Raw genomic sequence first — 21,606 nt, 5'->3', positions numbered from 1 at the left:
GGCTGCCCGGACCGCGAGCCTCACGGCGCCGCCCTGAGAAAAGCCCGGAACGGCGGCATGAGCGCACGCTGCGGTAGCCAGGTGGCCAGCACGGTGTGCGGAGACGGGTGACACCGACTGGACTTCATCGATTCACCTCCTCCACCTGGCTATCCGGGAGAGGCGGTGCAGCGCTCCCACGCCCCTCCCGCCGCCCCACCAGCGGCGGCTCCCAGCCCCACGGCCCCTGCTCGGCCCCACCCCCGGCAGGAAGCCGCCTCCCCTTCTCCGGGCGCATGCGCGGGGTCGCGCGCGCTGGCGGCTGCCGGGCCGCTGTTCCGTGGCTGCGCGTGCCGGCGGTAGCTCCACGCGCTCCTCACGTGGGGCCGCCGCCATGAAGTTTGCGTACCGGGTGAGTGGCGCGCGGCGGACAGCGCCTGTCTTCCTCTCCCAGCTCCTTTAGCCGCTCCCTTCCCTTTGTATTTTCCTTTCCCCTTTTCCTTCCGCAGTTCTCGGGCCTGCTGGGCACCGTGTACCGCCGCGGGAACCTCAGCTTCACCCCCGATGGCAACTCCCTCATCAGCCCCGTCGGGAACAGGATCTCCCGCTTCGACCTAAAGAAGTAAGCGAGCTCCATCGTCGGTCTCTGCCCTCTGTCCCCCCTTAAGGGCTGCCGGCCTAGTCCTCTCCTCGCCCTTGCCCAGGCCTCTAGGCGCCGGGGACGGAAGGGAAGGGGTTTGCTGTTACCAGTGGGGTTTTTTGGGATGAGGGATAAAGCTCGCAGCGGGTTGTGGAGCCCGGCTAGAAGGCGGCAGCCAAGTCCTCGGTGTGCATAGTGCGCGGGGGGAAGGATGCTCCGCGCACCGCCGGCTCCCGCATGAACGGAGGAGTGCGCTGCGCCGCGTGGGGGTGCGGCTGCGGCGGCATGGGCTGCGGATCTCGGGAATAGGTTACCTGCACAAGAGGTCCTGACAAGTTGCTGGCTTCCCATTAAAAGTAGAAGCCTGCCTGGTAAAGTAATGAATTGTTGAGGTGTTGCACATTGCAGATTTTCTGTCCTCAGGTCCTTGAGAATAGCATAAGAAGCACATAAACGAGTGCTTTAGCAACAGAAGGGAAGACAAAGCTTGCGTTTGGCTAAATACATGATCTCTTTGTGTGCTTCTGTCTTCTTTGCCATATTGTATATGGCAAAGTCATCTGCCCAAGCCTAATAAGCCAGAGTAGTCAGTGATGCTCATTGTGCTGGTGCTCTGGTCAGGAGCCCATCTCATACATAGTCGGTGTTAAGGGATTGTGACAGCTAAAGAAACTCATGAGGGTTTTCTAACTAAGTTGGTTCTGTGGCTTTAACATAGGTATCAAATTGCATTTCATTGATACCGAAGATCACTTGTTTCTACAGCCTCATATCCTCTCTTATCTTTTCTTTTCTTGCAGTAATAAGTGTGAGACCTTCCCACTGGCTACCCGGCTGAACATTGTGTGCGTGGGTCTGTCTCCAGATGGAAGTCTTGCCATTCTAATTGATGAAGGTACTGTCACAGAGGGGGCATTTGTTTTATACAAGGATGAAATAAAAAAATCTAGCCTTAGGAAGAGAAAGTATCTATTGTTAGGTGTTCAACCTTAACACACGTTAGAAGTGTTCTGCTTTAAAACTATGTGAACATTTTTGGGGAAGATCTCTTTACATACAGAGTTTTAAAATGACCTGTTGACAGAATTTAGACAGGGATTTGTAATTTTGATTGACTCTTTCTTCTTAGTAATATTAGGCACACTATCTTGAAAAGTTTCTGAAGCAGGTGGCCAAGAAGGCAAATGGTATCCTGTGGTACGTTAAGAAGAGTACGTCCAGTAGATCAAGGGAGGTTCTCCTTCCCCTCTCTCTGCCCTAGTGAGGTATCACCTGGAATATTGCAGCCAGTTCTGGGCTCCTCATTTCAAAAGGGGCAGGGATCTACTTGAGAGAGTCCAACAGTGGGCTACAAGGATGGTTAAGGGACTGGAGCACATGCCTTATGAAGAAAGGGTGAGAGATCTGGGGCTTTTTAGTCTGGAGAGAAGACTGAGAGGGGATCTAATAAATGTATATAAATATCTGAGGGCTGGGTGTCAGCAAGGAAGGGACAGCCTCTTCTCACTTGTGCCTGTGATAGGACAAGATGCAATGGATGTAAGCTACAGCACAGGAAGTTCCACCTCAACATGAGAAAGAACTTATTTACTGTAAGGGTCACAAGAGCACTGGAACAGGGTGCCCAAAGAGGTTGTGGAGTCTCCTTCTCTGGAGACTTTCAAGACTCCTGTGCTACATTCTATGGTCCTGCTGTGGCAGGGAGTGTTGGACTCAAAAGATCTCTAGAGGTCCCTTCCAACCCCTAACAGCCTGGGATCTGTGAAGGTACTTCTCCTTCCCCTTTCAGGGAAGGGTTATGATAGGGTTATGATTTCTGTTGGAACTCAGTTATTGCTATGGGCCTTCTTGTCCTGTCTTTACAGAGGGAGCAGCCTTGCTTGTCAGTTTGATTGGGAAATGTGTGATACATCAGTTCCATTTTCAAAAGCCAGTTCACAGTGTCAGCTTTTCTCCTGATGGCAAGTAAGTAAAATGTGCCTTCAAACAAAACAAGAGGATTTGCCCCAGAATTATGTTTTGGGCCTTGTTTTGTTGTAATGCAGCCTGTACTGAAAAGTTGTGTGCTTTAACAGCTTTGTGTGCAATTGTGGGTTCTTTCCCCCCTGTGCAACAGGAAATTTGTGATTACAAAAGACCATGTTGCCCTTATGTACCATGCTCCTGGGAAGAGAAGAGAATTTAATGCATTTGTTCTGGACAAAACTTACTATGGTCCATATGATGAAACAACTTGTATTGACTGGACCGATGATTCCAAGTGAGTTCCTAAACTAAAACGCTGTCTACCTGTTCATGCTAATATTCCTATGCATGTTGCAGTCCATTTGCTTTGTTCTGAGGTGTTGCACTAGCTTCAAAAATTCTTTCTGGCTCTTCTGTTTCTCTTTGTATCTTGAATTTAAAAAAATATCATTAGGCAGACTAGAATGAATAAAATATGCTTGTACTAGGGATCAACACTGGATGCTTGCTTGAAAATGCCTAGTTATCCACAAAAGGAACTTACCTTAGAAACGTGAGCGTGATTGAGTTCTTCTGAATGTGTTTAATCCCATCTACCTTTGCTAGAGCAGCCAGCGCCAGTTTGCAACTGTTGTGTGTAAAATTGCTTTTAGAGTGGTGGCTGGTGTCTTCCTGCTCAGAACATTCTCCACCCAATGAAGAGTTTTGCAAAGCAGTATTCTAATTCAGATTGCCTTTTCTTTTCTAGATGCTTTGCAGTTGGGAGCAAGGACATGTCTACGTGGGTGTTTGGAGCAGAACGATGGGCAAATTTGATCTACTATGCTCTCGGAGGGCATAAGGATGTCATCGTAGCCTGCTTTTTTGAAGAGAACAGTCTAGATGTATGTATAATCACACAACATTCTTGAATTTTAACACTGGAATAGAATCTCACCTGTAGAAAAGGGTGGTAATTGCTTTAGTATCTCAGAGTTTAGAAGATACACAAGTAATATGCCTCTCAACTCTTTTGTTGTGTTTGGGAGTTTACAGTTCCACAAATGTGTGAACTGGCTCCCCCAAAATAAGAGAGGTTTAAAAATGGCAAAAATTATCACCTGTAATGCAAACTAGTGAGCAAATTGCCATCAGTCTTTTCAAAAACTGTCTGAGGACAGGTGAAATAAATTACCAGTCCTCAGGACAAGTGAACTTTCCAGATCAAAGCACTTGTAATTCTAGAAAATTAAGTAATTGTATCCTAATGATACAATACAGACTTCTCACTTAAGAGTACTAACCCTTGTACAAGTCTGTCTTCATAACAAGACAGCAGAGTGGATGTGGCACACTAATCATCCTGTTCTGTGTTTGCATTCCAGCTGTACACAATTAGCCAGGATGCAGCTCTGTGTGTGTGGCAGTGTGATACAGAGCTTGATGGGTTGAAGCCCATGCCCCGTAAAGATGCAGCTAAGGGAAACAGTGCAGCAAGAAATGATGATGAGTTTCTTGAAGAGTCAAAAGGTGAAGAAATTCGTGGAAAAGCCAATCCAAATGAACAAGAGGCTAGAAATAAGGTTAAATACTCACGTGTTGCCAAGTAAGTCATTTTCAGTTTTCCAAAGACAGTTGTTAGGAGGATTTACTATGATGGGGTGTTTATACCCTTTGCCAGTCATTCAGAGCAGTACAAACCTGCCCAGGATTTAGGAATATCTGTTTGTTTTACCCTGACTCTATGAAGGACAATACCTTCAGAATGGCAAGTCAATGCAATTTTCAATTATGTGAGAAATACTGGCTTCAGATGGATGTGTTATTGTTTGAAGCTCAACAAGTGTAATGAGACATGGCAAGAGGTGGCTTACCAGGAATAATCCAGTTTTAAGGTGGTCATATCATTTAGCTTTGCTTAAAGAAGGATAACATTGATAGGCAGTCTCCCATCAGTGCAGTGATGGGATGTGTGTAGGGGCCAACTGGTAACTCTTAACATCAAGCTTCTGCCCTCAGTCTCTCTGTAAAGGAAGTATCAAGAAAGTATCCTACCCCAATCCAGGCTGAAATTAGCCTTTGTGAGCATCACTTCCAGGCTGAGGGAATTTAGAGTATCCAACTGTTGGATAATGTTACTGGTCAGGTGTTCTTTTATTTGATTGTCATGTGGTGCTTACTTGCTTAATTCCAATAAGAGATACAGCTACAAAGACACAAAACCTTCACTAGACTCACAGCATATATATAGGACTATTGCTTCCATCCCTTACTGTGTAACAGAGAACTCACCTGCAGAAGAATAATCATCCATATTGATGTTAGAAGATCAAAAAGAAGTGCACAGTGCAGTTTCTCTGAGGTTATCCTTTCATTGCATGTGGTCAGGTGTCATTTCCAATAGTCAGATTACCATAGCAGCTGTAAACATTGATGTAAAGAAGAGAATTAGCTTTTGTGAGCTATATGAAGTACATATGCTTGGCAGTTTCTGAAACTGCTGCTTCCTAGTTTTATGGCAGGATACCTTGAACAAAATACTTGGCCTGGATTAAAAATACAACTGTAACAGCAGATCTTCACATTCAGTTTGCTTCTTTCTTATTTCTTTGATGTCAGGTATTTTTTCAACAAAGAGGGAGATTTTAATAACCTGACATCTGCAGCCTATCACAAGAAAACACACCTTTTAGTCACTGGGTTTGCCTCTGGAATCTTTCACCTCCATGAGCTTCCAGATTTCAATCTGATCCACTCCTTGAGGTGAGGTATACGGTGGTTGTTGGTTGGTTTGGTTTTGTGGGGAGGGTATGTTGCTTTAGAGGAGGTTCTCATTTGTTTGAGACCACACTGTAGTAGCCAAAGGGTGACTCATCAGAGCACAAAAATCTTAAAGCATGGGTATCTGTTTAGCATTGTAATTTCTGCCAGGTACAACTTACAGAATGGAGTTGTACAGTGTTTATTACCTGTCTTACTATGGAAAACCGAGATCTGATTGAGGAACTCCTTAGTAGTAAGTTGTTTGGTATGGATGTCTTCAATACTTTGGACTTTATCTTGTTAAGTTTTTTTGTTGAAAATAGAGAGAGTATCTGCAAAAAGTTCTAACTGTATCAAATTATCCATAAATTGTCTCTAAGCTGAAAAACTAGACAGCCATTCTCTGCTGTCGCTGCAAGATGCTAGCTAAAGAATGTGTAATCTCCCTGTGCAATCTTTTTGTTCCTTGAATACAGGGACTTCTAGTCTCTGCTGGCAAGTACCTCTTTCTTTGGGATATAGATACTTGGTCTTCATTCCAAGTGAGGCAGTATTGCTGGTTTTCCAGTATAATAAAGGAATGAATTTGGATGTGGCTGTTACAGTGGTACAGAAGTTATCACTAAAGTAATCAGGGAACTTGATTGAGCAGAGGTAGTAAACCCTAGATTTGAAATTTTATCACACAAGACTTGAAAATTCAAGGGTTTTTTATTGGTTAAATTCTCTTCAGTATTTCAGACCAAAGGATAGCTTCTATTTCTATCAACTCTACTGGTGACTGGATTGCCTTCGGATGTTCAGGTTTGTACATTGTTTTGGTCTGTATTTGTGGAAAACTGAGGAGTGTTTTGGGCATGCAATGCCAAATTCCTCTTGCCTGTCTTGATTCTAAATGTTAACATTTTGTTCATGTCTCCTGTCTGTAGCATACAGATACAGTAAAGCAAGCATCCCTCATCAGTTTCTCTTCACAGAATTCTTGTGATTCAGGAAAACATTCAGTTGACAAAGGGAAAAAAATACGTGCTTCATGTATGAAAACTGGCAGAGTTAGAGGAGAAAGCCTCATAGCTTTTCTTCTGGGCTCAGGCTCTTCCTTTGCTGCTTGTTGCATGTGTGATTTTACAAAGCTTTCTGGATTTGCTGGAATTCTCACCCAGTCCATAGTGGTTTTTATGGTAACTAAGATTCTACCTTAATATGCAGCCCTGCTTTACTTTCCAGCTCATTTATTAGCTGATTGATAAAACAGTTGGCCTTGTAGTATTAAGAATGTTACTCCTAGTAACAGCTCCTGATTGTGGAAGAAAGTTGCTTTGACCTTGCAAAAGAGAAGGGACTTTCATTAGGATTGATAGATGAACAATGCAACCTGTCTGCATTTTTTGTTGTTGTTGCTTTATAAATGTCTTTATTTTTAACATTGCTTACAATTGTGTGTTTTGTGGCTTGCATTTGCAGGGTCATTGTATTCATAATTCTGGTTAATTCTCCTCCATGCATTTACAGGTTTGGGTCAGCTCCTGGTGTGGGAATGGCAAAGCGAGTCCTACGTGCTGAAGCAGCAGGGACATTTCAACAGCATGGTTTCATTAGCATATTCTCCAGATGGACAATACATAGCAACTGGAGGGGAGGATGGGAAAGTAAGTGAGGCAGCATCACTGAAATGTGAACATAAGTCTTAATAACGTAGTAAGCAGCTTGAATTTCCATTTTATGTGGAAAGCTGTTACTGTACCTGATGCATATTTGTCTCTATGTTAAAGTCACAACTTGTGGTGTTTTCTGAAACATTTTTGATTTTTCTCCCTATTATTGGTATCCTCTACAAATTACAGCATGCTTTTAAATTTTGAGATAAATAATTGTTTAATTATTATAGATGCAGCCACCGTAAACACAACAATACATCATTCATCAAATGTTAGTTTGGGTATGCTTGTGATGGTTCCATGATGCTTTGGGGTGAATGAGCTTCAGTCACCCACATTCATGCCCTTTTAGTAATTAGCTTGGATGTGAAATGAATTAAAAACTATTCAACAAGTCCAAGTGCCAGGTGCTGCACTTTGGCCACGGCAACCCCATGCAGAGCTACAGGCTGGGGTCAGAGTGGCTGAGAGCTCCCGAACAGAGAGGGACCTGGGGGTGCTGATCGACAGCTGCCTAAACATGAGCCAGCAGTGTGCCCAGGTGGCCAAGAGGGCCAATGGCATCCTGGCCTGCATTAGGAATAGTGTGGCCAGCAGGAGCAGGGAAGTCATTGTGCCCCTGTACTCTGCACTGCTTAGTCCTTGAGTCCTGTGTCCCGCACTTGAGTCCTGTGTCCAGTTCTGGGCCCCTCAGTTTAAGAAGGACATCGAGACACTTGAATGTGTCCAGAGAAGGGCAGCAAGGCTGGGGAGAGGCCTTGAGCACAAGCCCTATGAGGAGAGGCTGAGGGAGCTGGGATTGTTTAGCCTGGAGAAGAGGAGGCTCAGGGGTGACCTCATTGCCCTCTACAACTACCTGCAAGGTGGTTGTAGCCAGGAAGGGGTTGGTCTCTTCTCCCAGGCAACCAGCACCAGAACAAGGGGACACAGTCTCAAGCTGCACCAGGGGAAGTTTAGGCTGGAGGTGAGGAGAAAGTTCTTCACCGAGAGAGTGATTGGTCATTGGGATGTGCTGCCCAGGGAGGTGGTGGAGTCCCCATCCCTGGAGGTGTTCAATTATAACTTCTGAAATGACTTCACAGTTGGTTTTGAATTTGACACTTGCCTTATTCCTGGGCAGTCCAAAGCTTATGAGCCAAGATGCTTACCAAGTGCTGTATCTTTCCTTGAACACCAACCTTGTTTCAATTTGTTTGTGTCTGTCCCCACTTAGATGTTCATGTTATATGTACTTTTAATGGCTTAATGATAAGCTGTGTCCTGTTTGCCTCACTTGCACAGAATTCCTTACTGGTATCATTGAAAGTCCTTCATGCTATCTCAGAGTTTTGGGGCTAACTTTTCTTCTCTGCTACCTTATTTTCTCTCTGAACCAATGACATTGATTCTAAGGCTTTTCCTGTCTCCCTTGCAGGTGAAAGTGTGGAACACTTCAAGCAGCTTTTGTTTCGTCACTTTCACAGAGCACAGCAGTGGTGTAACTGCTGTAACTTTTACTTCCAATGGTTATGTCATTTTGAGCGCTTCCCTAGATGGAACTGTGCGTGCCTTTGATCTGCACAGGTAAGCAGCTCCCTGGAAAGCTTCCATTTCTAATTGAGTCTTCATCTTCCGTTCCCTAAAATACAGCAAACCAGTGATAGCTCATTTCAAGTTGAAGTTGCACAAACACAAGTACTGCTTAGTGATTCTGCCTTGGATTCAGGTTTAGATAGTAATTGGAAATCCTGACAAAAAGCAGGATCACCTAGGGCAGTCTGCACAGTAATGCACCCAGGTGGGTTTTGAAAGTCTCCAGAGGAGGAGACTCCACAACCTCTCTGGGCAGCCTGTTCCAGGGCTCCATCACCTTTTCTGTAAAGAAGTTTCTCCTCATGTTGAGGTGAAATCTTCTCTGTTCAAGTTTGTATCTGTTGTTCCTTGTCTTATTAGTGTGCACCACCGAAAAGAGCTTGGCCCTCCCCTCACTTGACACCCACCCTTCAGATATTTATAGGCATTGATGAGATCCCATCAGTCTTTTCCCCTCAAGACTAAACAGCCTCAGGTCTCTCAGTCTTTCTTCAAAGGGAAGATGCTCAGGTCCCCTAAAAGTCTGGGAGAACTTTCTCAGGGAAGCTGGAAACCCAGTAAGATTATTCTCTGGCTTTATTACTTGAACTAGGAGAAGGCACCTGTTGCCACAGTTTATAATACAACTTGTGTACAGAAGTGGATGTGTTTTCTGAGGAATGGGCATATGCTATGTGAGAGAGGAAAGCTCTTCTGTTTCTGTGGTTTTGTGTGCTGTTTCTGCAGGTGTTACTGCTTTCTTTGAAGGTTGCAATCAAGCTGAGGCCTTGCATCTAATTTGATACTAACATTATATTTTCTGTAGAAAACTTAAAAGACTTTTCAAGTAAGATCTTTAAAAAACAAGTTCATAAAACCTGTGTTTAAATCTAGCTGAAAAGTTCTCATGATTTATGTTCACGTTTACAACAGATACCGCAATTTCCGTACCTTTACATCTCCACGACCAAGCCAGTTCTCTTGTTTAGCTGTGGACTCCAGTGGTGAGATTGTGTCAGCTGGTTCCCAAGATTCCTTTGAAATATTCATCTGGTCAATGCAGACTGGGAGGCTGCTAGATGTAAGGATGTTTTCTTATGTTCAAGAAGCGGAGCTACGTTGTTCCTCTCAGCAACTGTTGATTTCTTATTGGAGGCTCTTCTGGATTTGTGTGGGAAATAGTTCTAATTAGAATTTTGAGTAATGAACTCTTTCTGACTGGTGAAATAAGACCAGTATTGCTGAGCTAACACATGGGCATGAGAGTCCTTCCACTAACAGTTGTTCAGAGATGTTATTTTTTACGTGTTTTGTGCAGGTAGAGAAGAAATTGTAGCTGTTGTGCTAAGATTGACACAGATTTTATGGACAGTTTTGCTAGAGCAGAGCAGGGGCGTGATTTCTCATGTAGGTTTTTATTGTATGGGAAAAGAAAACAAAGAAGTTAAATCTCCACTGTCTTGCTGCTAGTTCAGAATTGCTCATCAGCAAGCCAGACTCGTTTTCTGTTTTCAGTTCTTAAGTGTTACTCTACTTGTACAAGATGTACAGTATCACTAAGGTTGGAAGAGACCTCAAAGATCATCGAGTCCAACCTGTCACTACAGACCTCGTGACTAGACCATGGCACCAAGTGCCACGTCCAGTCCTCTCTTGAACACCTCCAGGGATGGGGACTCCACCACCTCCCTGGGCAGCACATTCCAATGACCAATGACTCTCTTGGTGAAGAACTTTCTCCTCACCTCCAGCCTAAACTTCCCCTGGCGCAGCTTGAGACTGTGTGCAAGACTTAGTGTACAAGATGTACAGTAACTTAGTGAGTCGTAGCTTTTATTAGTGTTCTTTCTTAAACATCTTCAGCTGCAGGGCATACTGAATTCTCAAACTGATGACCTGCTTTTTCACAGATTTTTCCCTTAGAAGGGGGAGAAAAAAGCACCCTGAGTTCCTAACCCTTGGTCTCTAAAGAGACTATGTGCATGCACAGGAGTGCTTATAGATGCCTGGGCAGTGGCAGCAGCACTTCAGTGAATTTTCTTTCAAATCCTCAAAATAAAGAGCTGAGATTCACTGGTATGTGTCATGCCACATGTCAAGCACACATGGACAAGTTAGGCAAGGTTTCATTGCTGTATTTAGGGTTTTCTGAATGTGGACTACATGAGTGTCAGTTTCTTTCCTCTAATTCCATGTTACCTTTTCTTTTATTAGGTGTTATCAGGTCATGAGGGCCCCATCAGCAGTTTGTCTTTTAACCCAATGAAATGTGTCCTAGCTAGTGCCTCTTGGGATAAAACTGTCAAGTTATGGGATATGTTGGACAGCTGGAGAACCAAGGAAACACTGATACTGAACTCAGATGGTAACCTTTATTTCATCTTAAATAAATATCAAATCATTGTCAGAAGTATTTCTAGAATGAACAACAGAACATGTCAAATGCAGACAGACTTGCTCTCGGTAATGAAATCCAAAAGGTGAGGTAATTCTCTGGAGCACTTTGTTAACAGTGCAAGGAATGCTTTTTTATTTAACATTAACTCTAGCTTTATAATAAACTACGTTGTCATATTTGTTATTCTTAAGCTTTTTCTGGTAGTTGAGATCCTAGAACAAAAATGCAGGGTGTTTTGTTGGAAAAAGCCCTGATTGCATTTTTAAGTGCGCGTTCATTTCTTCGCAGTTCTCGTTGTTGCTTTCCGCCCTGACGGCCAGGAGCTTGCAGTTGCAGCTTTGAATGGAGAGATAACATTTTGGGATCATGAAAATGCAGTGCAGGTTGGCTCAATTCAGGGAAAGCATGATCTTCAGATGGGAAGGAAGGAGCTTGATAAAATAACTGCCAAACAAGCAGCTAAGGGAAAGTAAGTGAATGAGCGTGTGGTGAAAAGAGTGCCCCACCTGGCACCTGGCTTTTGAGTTGCTTTGTTCTGCTTGGCTTTTCTGTGAAGATTTCAGAGTGCATGTGCTGTTCAAATATTTTGATTCTGATGTTGGATTTTAAAAGACTGCCCGATTTGACATCTGGATGGGCCCTTTTTTGTCTTTTGCTGTGTTCACCCACTGGTCAGCATCATGCTGGGCAACTGGTCTTTCACATCAGTATTAAATTTACTTTGTCAGCATAATAGTAAGCTTTTCATGACAAGTTGTTATGCATCTTGTTATGTAGGTACTAAAAACTTGCATTTTAAAAAATGCAAATAGGCTGTGGGGTTTATTACAGATTACTACATGTGAAGTAATGTTTGAAGGCAAGTTGAATGTGTATACAGTCAAAAAGTGTAATGTAGAAGTCACAGTATCACTAAGGTTGGAAGAGACCTCAAAGATCAAGTCCAACCTGACACCACAGACCTCATGACTAGACCATGGCACCAAATGCCACATCCAGTCTCCTCTTGAACACCTCCAGGGATGGTGACTCCACCACTTCCCTGGGCAGCCCATTCCAATGATGAACAACTCCCTTGGTGAAGAACTTTCTCCTCACCTCGAGTCCAAACTTCCCCTGGTGCAGCTTGAGACTGTGTCTTCTTGTTCTGGTGCTGGTTGCCTGGGAGAAGAGACCAACCCCTTCCTGGCTACAACCACCTTTCAGGTAGTGGTAGAGGGCAATGAGGTCACCCCTGAGCCTCCTCTTCTCCAGGCTAAAAAATCCCAGCTCCCTCAACCTCTCCTCACAGGGCTGTGCTCCCCAGCCTTGTTGCCCTTCTCTGGACACGTTCAAGTGTCTCGATGTCCTTCCTAAACTGAGGGGCCAAGAACTGGACACAGTGCTCAAGGTGTGGCCTAACCAATGCAGAGTACAGGGGCACAATGACTTCCCTGCTTCATCCTTCTCTTCTCCCCTTGAGCCCCTCTTTTTTCCACATTGTTCTCACTCAAAATGGAAAAGGGGAACAATAAGTTTTAACAATGGTCTTTTTTTTTTGGTGATAACCTCTCAACCACCTCTTTAAAACCTGCCATGACATTAGTTTAATTCTTCTGACCACCTTTAGTGCTGCGTAGGGTGTAGTTGAGGGCGTGATCTGAGCTGTGACTCAGAATCGGAAGTATGGAAGTACTTCAGAAGCTGCTGAAGTTCTAAATTGTTTGTAATTCACAGTGAAGCACTAATGGGACAGGAGTCAATACAGCTGACCAGTATGATCGAGTATTGTTCCTTTATTGTTCCAGTATTGTAGGCCTATAGTGTGAATATAGCACAGTAAAGTAAAGCAAAAAAGAAGAAAGGAAAGCAAAGGCAGAAGTGTGTATCAAGGGAAATTCTACAACTTACATGAACTCAGAGAGCCTCGCTGGCATAGCTTCATTGGCTCCCTATGAGTGACCACACATTGCACTATTATAGATTATTGGTCCAACTACTAATGACACGCGAGGTTGTTGATGCAGGTGCATGTCCTGTTGTCCCAAGATAACTCTCTGTGTTTATAGCTACCAGTGTCCTGCTTTAGTTCCATGCTGCAGGCACAGCACTGTTTTGCTCCACTGCTAGCTGGCTCTGCACTTATGCTGAGCATGGCCTCCCACCATGTCAGGCTCTAGGCCTGCACTGCCAGATTGCTCACACTGCTCGTCGCTGGCATTGCCACACAGCACTGAGTACTTGTTTGTGCTGAATGATTTTGTGTGTTCAGCACACGTATGTGAATGAAGTTGTCCACTTTTCCCATGGACCGATTAATCCTCTGTGTCTTTACATTGTATTCATGTCTTGTAGCTCAGCTGTGGCGATGAGTGTAACTATTTTCTCTTTCCCTTTGCTAGGTCTTTTACTACTCTGTGCTACTCAGCAGATGGTCAGTCTATTCTGGCAGGTGGCTTGTCAAAATTTGTCTGCATATATAATGTCAAGGAACAGCTTCTTATGAAAAAATTTGAAATATCCTGCAACTTTTCTTTGGATGCAATGGAGGTAGGTGACAAGAGGAGTCTAGGTTTTTGGTATTCATGAATGGTTTTTTAAACACAGGCTCTTTTTCTTGGTTTTGTGAAGGAGAGCGATAAGGAAATAATCTGTCAGAGAGCAAAAGTAATCCCCTGAGGCTCAGCTTACTGAAATCTTGCCAGATTGCAGTGTGTTAGTATTGAATGAGCAGAACTCTTAAGCGTAGTTAAGCCAGCTGGCACCTGACTTAAAATTGAAGAGAAAAGTTAAATTATCACTATCTTAGAGTATATTATAAAACCACATATATAAATTATCACTATTTATCTTATCAATCTTTTATACTTCCCCTGGGTGTCAGTTGCTCGTGTTAGCAAAGAAATGAGAGATGTTAACATCACTGGCCTTTACAAATTCGGTTTCTTCGTCTTGCCAAATGCAAAACATCAGAAGGAGAAAATTCCAGTAACCCTTTGTAACATACCCTTACCTGGAAGAGTGGTGATTGGTCCAGTGTTCATTTCAGGTCATATTTAGTTGTGGTTCCATTAATGGTGGTTTGTGAAGCAGCTTTCATTGCTCTGCTGCCCTCTGTTGCACTAGTATAGCTTAACACATGGCTTGTAAGAGACCCAGAAGTGAGCTGACAGAAAAGATTCCTGGAAGGGGGCTTAAAAAGGGGGGGCACATGGGTCCCTAAAACATCATTTACATAGCTGTATGGCTACACAGCCTTCATATTAGCACAGTAAAGTTACAGAACCTGAAGGGGAGAAACATGAAGGCTGCATCTGATGGAATGGTGCTCTTAGGTAGAATAACGTTCTAATGATACAAAATCACAGTCTAAACTGACCTGTGCCATTCTGAGGCCTTGAGACTGAAATAGCCTCATTCACATCTGTGCTTGGACACTGTTTCTGCTGTTGTGAAATTGTCAGTTGTCCGAGTGATTTTGGAGAAGCTTTTAGCAGAAGGGGCAGGGAAGGAATCTCTGGGTAACTCTGGAATGTTGTGCATCATTTTCAGTTAATACAGGTGTTTGAGAGGAGATTCAGTGCAGTGAATGCAACTGATTTGTTTTTCCAGGAGTACTTAGATCGGAGAAAAATGACTGAATTTGGCAGCATGGCTCTGTTTGATGAAGGGGGTGGAGGTGAAGATGCTGTTGCCATTCCTCTTCCTGGAGTAAAAAGAGGTACAGCTTTTGGCTTTGCTGTCTTATTGCTAGCTTTATGTGGATCAAAACCTTTGATGTAGAGTTGATACCAGAGAAAAGAAGGGCTTGAATTGTTAAGCTCAGTTCTGAATTTAGGATTACCTGAATATTCTGTAACTGCAGAAGTGTTCAGCTGATGTATGGGTGGGTCCTTTTGCAAGTGAAAGCAACAGGAAATGGGAGATACAGTAGTCTTCTGCTTATGAAACCCAGGAGTCCGGATTTAATTTTCAAAGAGCAGACACGCTGGAGGGAAGGGAGGCCATCCAGAGGGACCTTGACAGGCTGGAGAGGTGGGCACAAGCCAACCTCATGAAGTTCAATAGGAACAAGTGCAGGGTCCTGCATCTGGGTCGAGGCAATCCCAGGCACAAATACAGGCTGGGCAGGGACTGGCTGGAAAGCAGCCCTGAGGAGAGAGACTTGGGGGTGCTGGTGGACAAGAAGCTCACCAGGAGCTCTCAGTGTGCACTTGCAGCCCACAAAGCCAATCAGATCCTGGGCTGCATCAGGAGAAGTGTGGCCAGCAGGTCGAGGGAGGTAATCCTCCCCCTCTGCTCAGCTCTGCTGAGACCCCACCTGGAGTACTGCCTCCAGTTCTGGAGCCCCTATTACAAGAGGGATCTGGAGGTGCTGGAGCGTATCCAGAGAAGGGCCAGGAGGATGATCAGAGGGCTGGAGCACCTCTCCTATGAGGACAGACTGAAGGAGTTGGGGCTGTTCAGTCTGGAGAAGAGAAGGCTCCCAGGTGACCTCATTGTGGCCTTCCAGTATCTGAAGGGGGCCTACAGGAAGGCTGGGGAGGGACTTCTTAGGATCTCAGGTAGTGATAGGACGAGGGGGAATGGAATGAAGCTGGAGGTGGGGAGATTCAGGCTGGATGTGAGGAGGAGGTTCTTCACCATGAGAGTGGTGAAACCCTGGAATGGGTTGTCCAGGGAGGTGGTTGAGGCCTTGTCCCTGGAGGTGTTTAAGCCCAGGCTGGATGAGGCTCTGGCCAGCCTGATGTAGTGTGGGGTGTCCCTGCCCATGGCAGGGGGGTTGGAACTAGATGATCTTTGTGGTCCCTTCCAACCCTGAATGATACTATGATACTATGAAATTCAGTTGCACTCCTTCAGCCCTTGGGTGTGGAGTATCCCCTTACTTACCTGGTCTTTAAATCTCCCAGGTTTTGGCATGTTACATGGGTTTTTTTGGATCATAATGGTAACAGCATGTTTAGAGTTGGTAGCTAGACTGTGAACTCTTGGTTAATGTATTAAATCACTTCTGAACTTCTGTTTAAGGTGACATGAGTTATCGACACTTTAAACCAGAAATAAGAGTGACTTGCCTGCGATTCTCTCCTACAGGTAAGCATTGACAATTAATGTAGGATTTTTTATTCCATGGAAAACAAGCAAAAGAGTAGAGCATTGCCTTGGAGATGGTCTCTCCAGATGTTAGAATAGAATAATAGAATAATAAACCAGGTTGGAAGAGACCTTCAAGATCATAGCATCCAACCCATCAACCAATCCAACCCACCTAAACAACTAAACCATGGCACCAAGCACCTCATCAAGTCTGCTCCTGAATACCTCTGATGATGGTGACTCCACCACCTCCCTGGGTTACACAGTGCTGCTAGATTTGTAATTGTTTCCCATACAGGAGATAATTAGGAGGCTTAAGTGTACATCACTCTCAGCTGTTATTTATACAAGCACTGTCATGGGTGATGGCTCTTTCAGTGATGCACAGCTTTCAGTCTTGTAAACCATGAAGTCTGTTTATCATTATTCTTCTGTTTCCGTTCTAGGAAACACAGTTTTGTTCTTACATATTCTTACTTATCTCCTAGGACGAAGCTGGGCAGCCACCACCACAGAGGGTCTTCTTATCTATTCACTGGACTCTGGGCTAATTTTTGATCCTTTTGATCTGGATATTGATATCACACCCGACAATATACGCAAAAAACTACATCAGAAGGAATATACTGTAGCTATCATCATGGCCTTCAAGCTGAATGAAAAGAAACTGATTCAGGAAGTCATAGAGGCTGTGCCTAGCAGTGAAGGTGAGTGGCTTCTCTGTGAAAATTTGGCTGAGCTAGCTGTAAGCAGAGATGTGTAAGCCAAACAAGGTGGAAAGGGCAGGGTTCAACTCTTGGAGGTACTTGCCGGGTGGAGTATAACATCAGTATTGAAGAACACTTTAGCTGAAGACTAAAGAGGAAGGGATGATCTTTTGTTAAAAGAGTAAATTTTAGTGTTTACTTGTGTTTAATTTTACCAGTCTACTACATGCTCATCTAGTGACTTTTGAGCATAGAATATGATCAGCTGATGTTGTAAGGGCTCAGCAAGTTTAACCTGTTTTCCGATGAGTTAGCAGTGTTCTTGCATGATAAAGGCAGTTCACTGGATACTGGGTTGTACTATGAAGGATGTAGTAAGCACTCTGCAACTGTCAGCCTACTCATGATGATTTTTATTCCATGATTGTGTTTGTTAAATGCATCTCTCTAAACAAGTGTAAATATGGTCTCTTCTGAGGCCTTTGTTCACACAAACCAAACAGGTTTTTAGTTAAGTGCCAAGTCTTTTCATAACAAGAGACATGCTGTTGCAATTGTCACATCAGAAACAAAAGGAATGGATGAGATGTCACAACTTTGGAGAACGTTTACTGAAGTAATTCTTTAGCACTCTTTTCATTATTTTGATAACTGGTGTGCACATTCATTACCTATGTATGGGAGACATGACCTTAAAAATAAGCTTTCAGTATTCTATTTGACTTCCTAACTCTATTAACAGTTCTGTCATAGTAACATTATATCATTTATTTCTCAGCTTTACCCCACTGTTGTTACACCTTTTATCTAGTCAAAACGTGCTGTAGTCTGAAATCAGATGTGTTGCAAGCCAACTACTCTGTAAGATTTTCTTACTTTACTAATGAGGTTACAAGCCAGATAATTTTGCACATCAGGGTAGATAATCATTTGCATGTCTGTGTTGGCATAATGGTGTTTGCCTCTGTCTGGCAAAACTTAGTTCTCTCTTACTGAAGTTAGCCAAAACTCCATGTACACGGGCATGGCAGTGCAAGTAGCACCAAAACCTCAGGAGCAGGAGATGAGGCATGGATATTTCAGGTGCTGTAGTCTGGTTAACAGCAGAAATGTGTGCCTGTGTCTTTAAAAGAGGAAGACTTAACAGGCCAGTTGGGATGGTTGCAGAGAATTGAAATTGGTTATTTTTGAGGGAGGATTATATATATAATGAGGTCAACATACTTACTTGTGAGATTATTTTGAATGCATACAAGTCATGCTGCTTTGTGCTGTGCAGTTGCTAACAGCACTTAGACACCTCGGTAAGCAGATGACTTTGCTATCTTTTCAAGTCTTCTTTATTGCCTCTGATCATTGCACATAGCTGGTGCCACCAAATACAGAAATTGATATGAAGTCAGAAACAAGAAGACTTCAACAGAGTCTGGTTATACCAAGAGAGGAAAGGGTGGAAGGAAGAGTTCTGAAGAAGAGATTATGATGTTAGGAGGAACAACCTGGGGAATGAGGAAATTAAGTTCTTGCAAGTTACAGTAGTAACTGGAAGGTTCAAGGAGCAAAGGCTGAGACTGAAATGTGTCCTGAAGTGTATCTTGAAATGGCAGCTCTTTGATGTTTAATTGTAAGACAGTGCTTTCTTCATCTTCCCGTTATGCTTTCCTGTAGTCTTTTCCATGTTATTCCAAACAGTAATTCAGCTCTGATGTCTGGGCTTTTTTCCTTTTGTGCAGTTGATGTTATCTGCTCATCACTCCCAGACCTGTATGTGGAGAAAATGTTGGAGTTTCTGGCTTCTGCATTAGAGACATCTTGCCATTTAGAGTTCTATCTTATTTGGACACATAAATTGCTCATGCTGCATGGACAGAAACTGAAAACAAGGTGAGATCTTTGAACATTAGGAGGAAGTTCTTTACAATGAGGGTCATGAAGTACTGGAATATGTTGCCCAGAGAGGTGGTGGAGGCCCCATCCCTGGAGACCAATAAGGTCAAACTTGATGGACTCTGAGCAACCTGATCTAGTTAAAGATGTCCCTGCTCACTGCACGAGAAGTGGACAAGATGACCTTCAAAGGTCCCTTCCAACCCAAGGCATTCTATGCTTCTATGATCTTGTGAAATTCAAAATGCTGACAAGCATCTTGCAATTTATTTACCTATCAGTTTTGAGGTTTTTACTTAACATTTACTGATATTCTAGATAATGTGTGCACTATCAAAACTACTTAATTTTTACAGCTTCTTTAATAGTGGTGAAAGTTATGGTTGGAATTTGATGATCAGAAAAGTCTTTTCCTAGCTAAATGATTCCATACTTCTAACAAGTGTGTGTGATAGAATTGGAATGCATAATAGGATCTTTGAGGACAAATTTTATCAACACTTTTCAAATATGACAGGTAAATCCTTGCATAGCTTGCTTAGCCTACAAATGCATTGAGATTTCAAGGCTGATAGTAAGAGTTTGGCAGTTGTGTTTTTAAACAGTTACACATATTAATCTTACTGATGGATAATGTGCAGGTGCTGACTGCTTTTCTATCAACTTAGCTTGTGATTATAGTGTGCACTCTTAGCTTGTTAGTGCTCTGCTTTCCTACATAGTTCTTTACAACTGCATGGGCCTAGTCTCTGAATTAAATTCAGCCCACCCATAGTATAGATTTTATAGACTATGGGGAAGAAAAATATGCAGCTATATAAATTTAAAATAGGCTAAGTGAGAGCTAATCTGAGAAAGGAGTCCTGCAGGTTGGAAAACAAATGCATTGTGCAGCTGTTGCTTGCCTTCAGCATGGGTGTTACTGATTTAGTTACTGAAATGACTGGAATAAATCTCTTCCTTTTGTTGCTGTTAAAGTAGAAGAGGATGATTTGAAACAAATTCTTCCTTGTTCAGAAAGTATTGTGGTGCCTGGAGGGAGCTGTCATCACTACAGCAAGCAGAATTTGGTTTTCAAGCTGCGATATGATACTGGAAACAAACGTTTTCTAGCAATGTATTACTTGCATTGAGCATAATCACTCCGTTACTTGTGAGGAGAGTCAAAAGCAAAGAGCTTTTTGTTCATTCTTTAGTATTCTCTTTAAAAGTTCACGTGGAAAAGTTAGCTTGCATGCTTGTTAAAATTTCGAGAGCGTGGAAGAGATCTCTGTTTCCCTGTGTAAATACACATTGTGTGTCTCCATTCCAGGTCAGTGAAGCTGCTCCCTGTGATCCAGTTCCTTCAGAAAAGCATCCAGCGTCATTTTGAAGGTGTTTCAAAACTGTAGGTATCACTCCATTGACAAGTCTAAATCAAAACCCTGCACAAAAGTGTGGAGGAGTTTGAGGGATGATAGTGTGGGTTTAGAAGTTTCCAGACAGTTTTGTTTTAGAGTTTTTTTTTCATTTGAGGGGTGAAATGTAATCTTGTCTCTAACCTGGTTGTGTTTATTTCTACAGCTGTGAGTGGAATATCTACAATATTAAATATGCACTGGCAATTTCACAGCAGCGGGGCATGAAGCGCCTGGCAGATGAAACATCAGGAGGAGATGAAGCCGACTTCGATTCTGATAGTGATTATCTTATGCAGGAGGTTAATAAAGACAAGTTCAGTTCCTAGTTACTCTTCGTGAGGGGGAGAAAACCTAAGACAGGAATTTTATGCAGTGGTATTCACTGAGAATGAGTGGCCCTCATAGTGGCATAATTAAGCTCTTCTTACCAGTGTGGATGGAGTTACGTGTGAGTGAGTGGGGAAAACACGGGACAAAGTGCCAGCCAGAGCGCACTTGGTGTACCCTGTTATTATACCAACTTGACAATGTTGATTGCTTGATTTGATTTCTTATTCCTGATACCAAGGGGGAAAATATATGCTTACATCAGTAAAGCTAGAGGTATGATTTGAAGAAGTGCATTCTTTACTGAAAATTGTACATAAAGTAAGCCTTGCAAGTCTCACAATGCAGCCTTGTCCTACTTTGGACTCCTGTTTTTATCCCTTTTAAAAATATTTTTTTATTGGAGGTCTGCACATTGCTCTCAGCTTGTTGTAAAGGTTGTTTTACTTGGTGTTAATACATGTGTGTTACTGGGATGCTGTTTTCTTGGTTCTGTAACTTTCAAACCTGAGGAAGTTTCAGTAATGAGGATAAGCAGTAAGATAACAACGAATAGAGGAGAAAACTTACTGGATTATACAATTTGTGCAGAAGTTCAGCAGTCTTGAGATACTGTGCTAAAAATCTGTTTGGAAATTACCAACTGGGTGTAACTTAAATTGTAAGAGAACACGTTACAAATGTTTCTTTTCCTGATGAAAGCCCTTTTTTGTCTTGTTTTTGTAAAATGTTTGTTAACATACTAAAATCAACTTTGTTTCCTTGTTTTCTGTGAATCAGGGTGAGAATTGGTTAATAATGACAGTGAGGTCCTGAATATATCTCTGCTTGCAATGCTTTGAAGCCACATGTTGAAAGCACTTTTAAAATGACTGTAAATATTAACAGTGAGTCAGGCCCTCCTTGGAGCTGCCCCAGCAGAGGTCCATGGCCTTCCTACATTGAGGGCTCCAGACCTGGACACAGTACTCCAGGTGAGGTCTCCCCAGAGCAGAGCAAAGTGACAGAATCGCCTCTCTGGATCTGCTGGGCACACATCTTTTGATACAGCCCAGGATGCAATTTGCCTTCTGTGCTGCAAGCTCACACTGCCTGCTCCTGTCCAGCTTCTCATCCATCAGCAGCCCCAAGTCCTTTTCCGCAGGGCTGCTTCCTATCGTCTCGTCCCCGAGTCTGTATTGAGAGCGAGGATTGTTCCGGCCGAAGGACTCATTTCCATCTCCTGTTGCTTTTGCCCCCACTGCTCTTCCTACTACGGAAGGAGGTTAGAGAG

General features: G+C 43.2%; 1 protein-coding gene across 1 annotated transcript; it reads left to right on the top strand.

Moving 5' to 3' along the window:
• Window positions 1–322: 322 nt before the first annotated feature.
• PWP2 (PWP2 small subunit processome component) lies at window positions 323–21,109 on the top strand. The gene is made up of 21 exons (XM_068155157.1): window positions 323–391; window positions 489–601; window positions 1,420–1,514; window positions 2,485–2,584; window positions 2,736–2,879; window positions 3,333–3,468; window positions 3,949–4,169; window positions 5,183–5,326; window positions 6,060–6,130; window positions 6,839–6,975; window positions 8,399–8,547; window positions 9,469–9,616; window positions 10,750–10,900; window positions 11,222–11,402; window positions 13,315–13,462; window positions 14,525–14,633; window positions 15,944–16,009; window positions 16,501–16,719; window positions 18,453–18,603; window positions 19,919–19,993; window positions 20,170–21,109. The coding sequence occupies exons 1-21, from the start codon at window positions 374–376 to the stop codon at window positions 20,330–20,332; spliced, it is 2,739 nt and encodes a 912-aa protein (XP_068011258.1). The 5' UTR covers window positions 323–373; the 3' UTR covers window positions 20,333–21,109.
• Window positions 21,110–21,606: the final 497 nt, after the last annotated feature.

The sequence above is a fragment of the Melanerpes formicivorus genome, unplaced genomic scaffold (genome assembly GCF_026170545.1).
Source record: "Melanerpes formicivorus ecotype bairdi unplaced genomic scaffold, bMelFor1.0.p_v2 SCAF_30, whole genome shotgun sequence".
NCBI lineage: Eukaryota > Metazoa > Chordata > Aves > Piciformes > Picidae > Melanerpes > Melanerpes formicivorus.
This window is presented reverse-complemented; position numbering and strand designations above follow the sequence as displayed.

Excerpts from the sequence above, each read along its gene's own strand:
- PWP2 (XM_068155157.1), top strand. Across the intron at positions 14,634-15,943 it reads TCTTCCTGGAGTAAAAAGAG|GTGACATGAGTTATCGACAC; the intron begins GTACAGCTTTTG and ends CTTCTGTTTAAG. Across the intron at positions 16,010-16,500 it reads CCTGCGATTCTCTCCTACAG|GACGAAGCTGGGCAGCCACC; the intron begins GTAAGCATTGAC and ends CTTATCTCCTAG.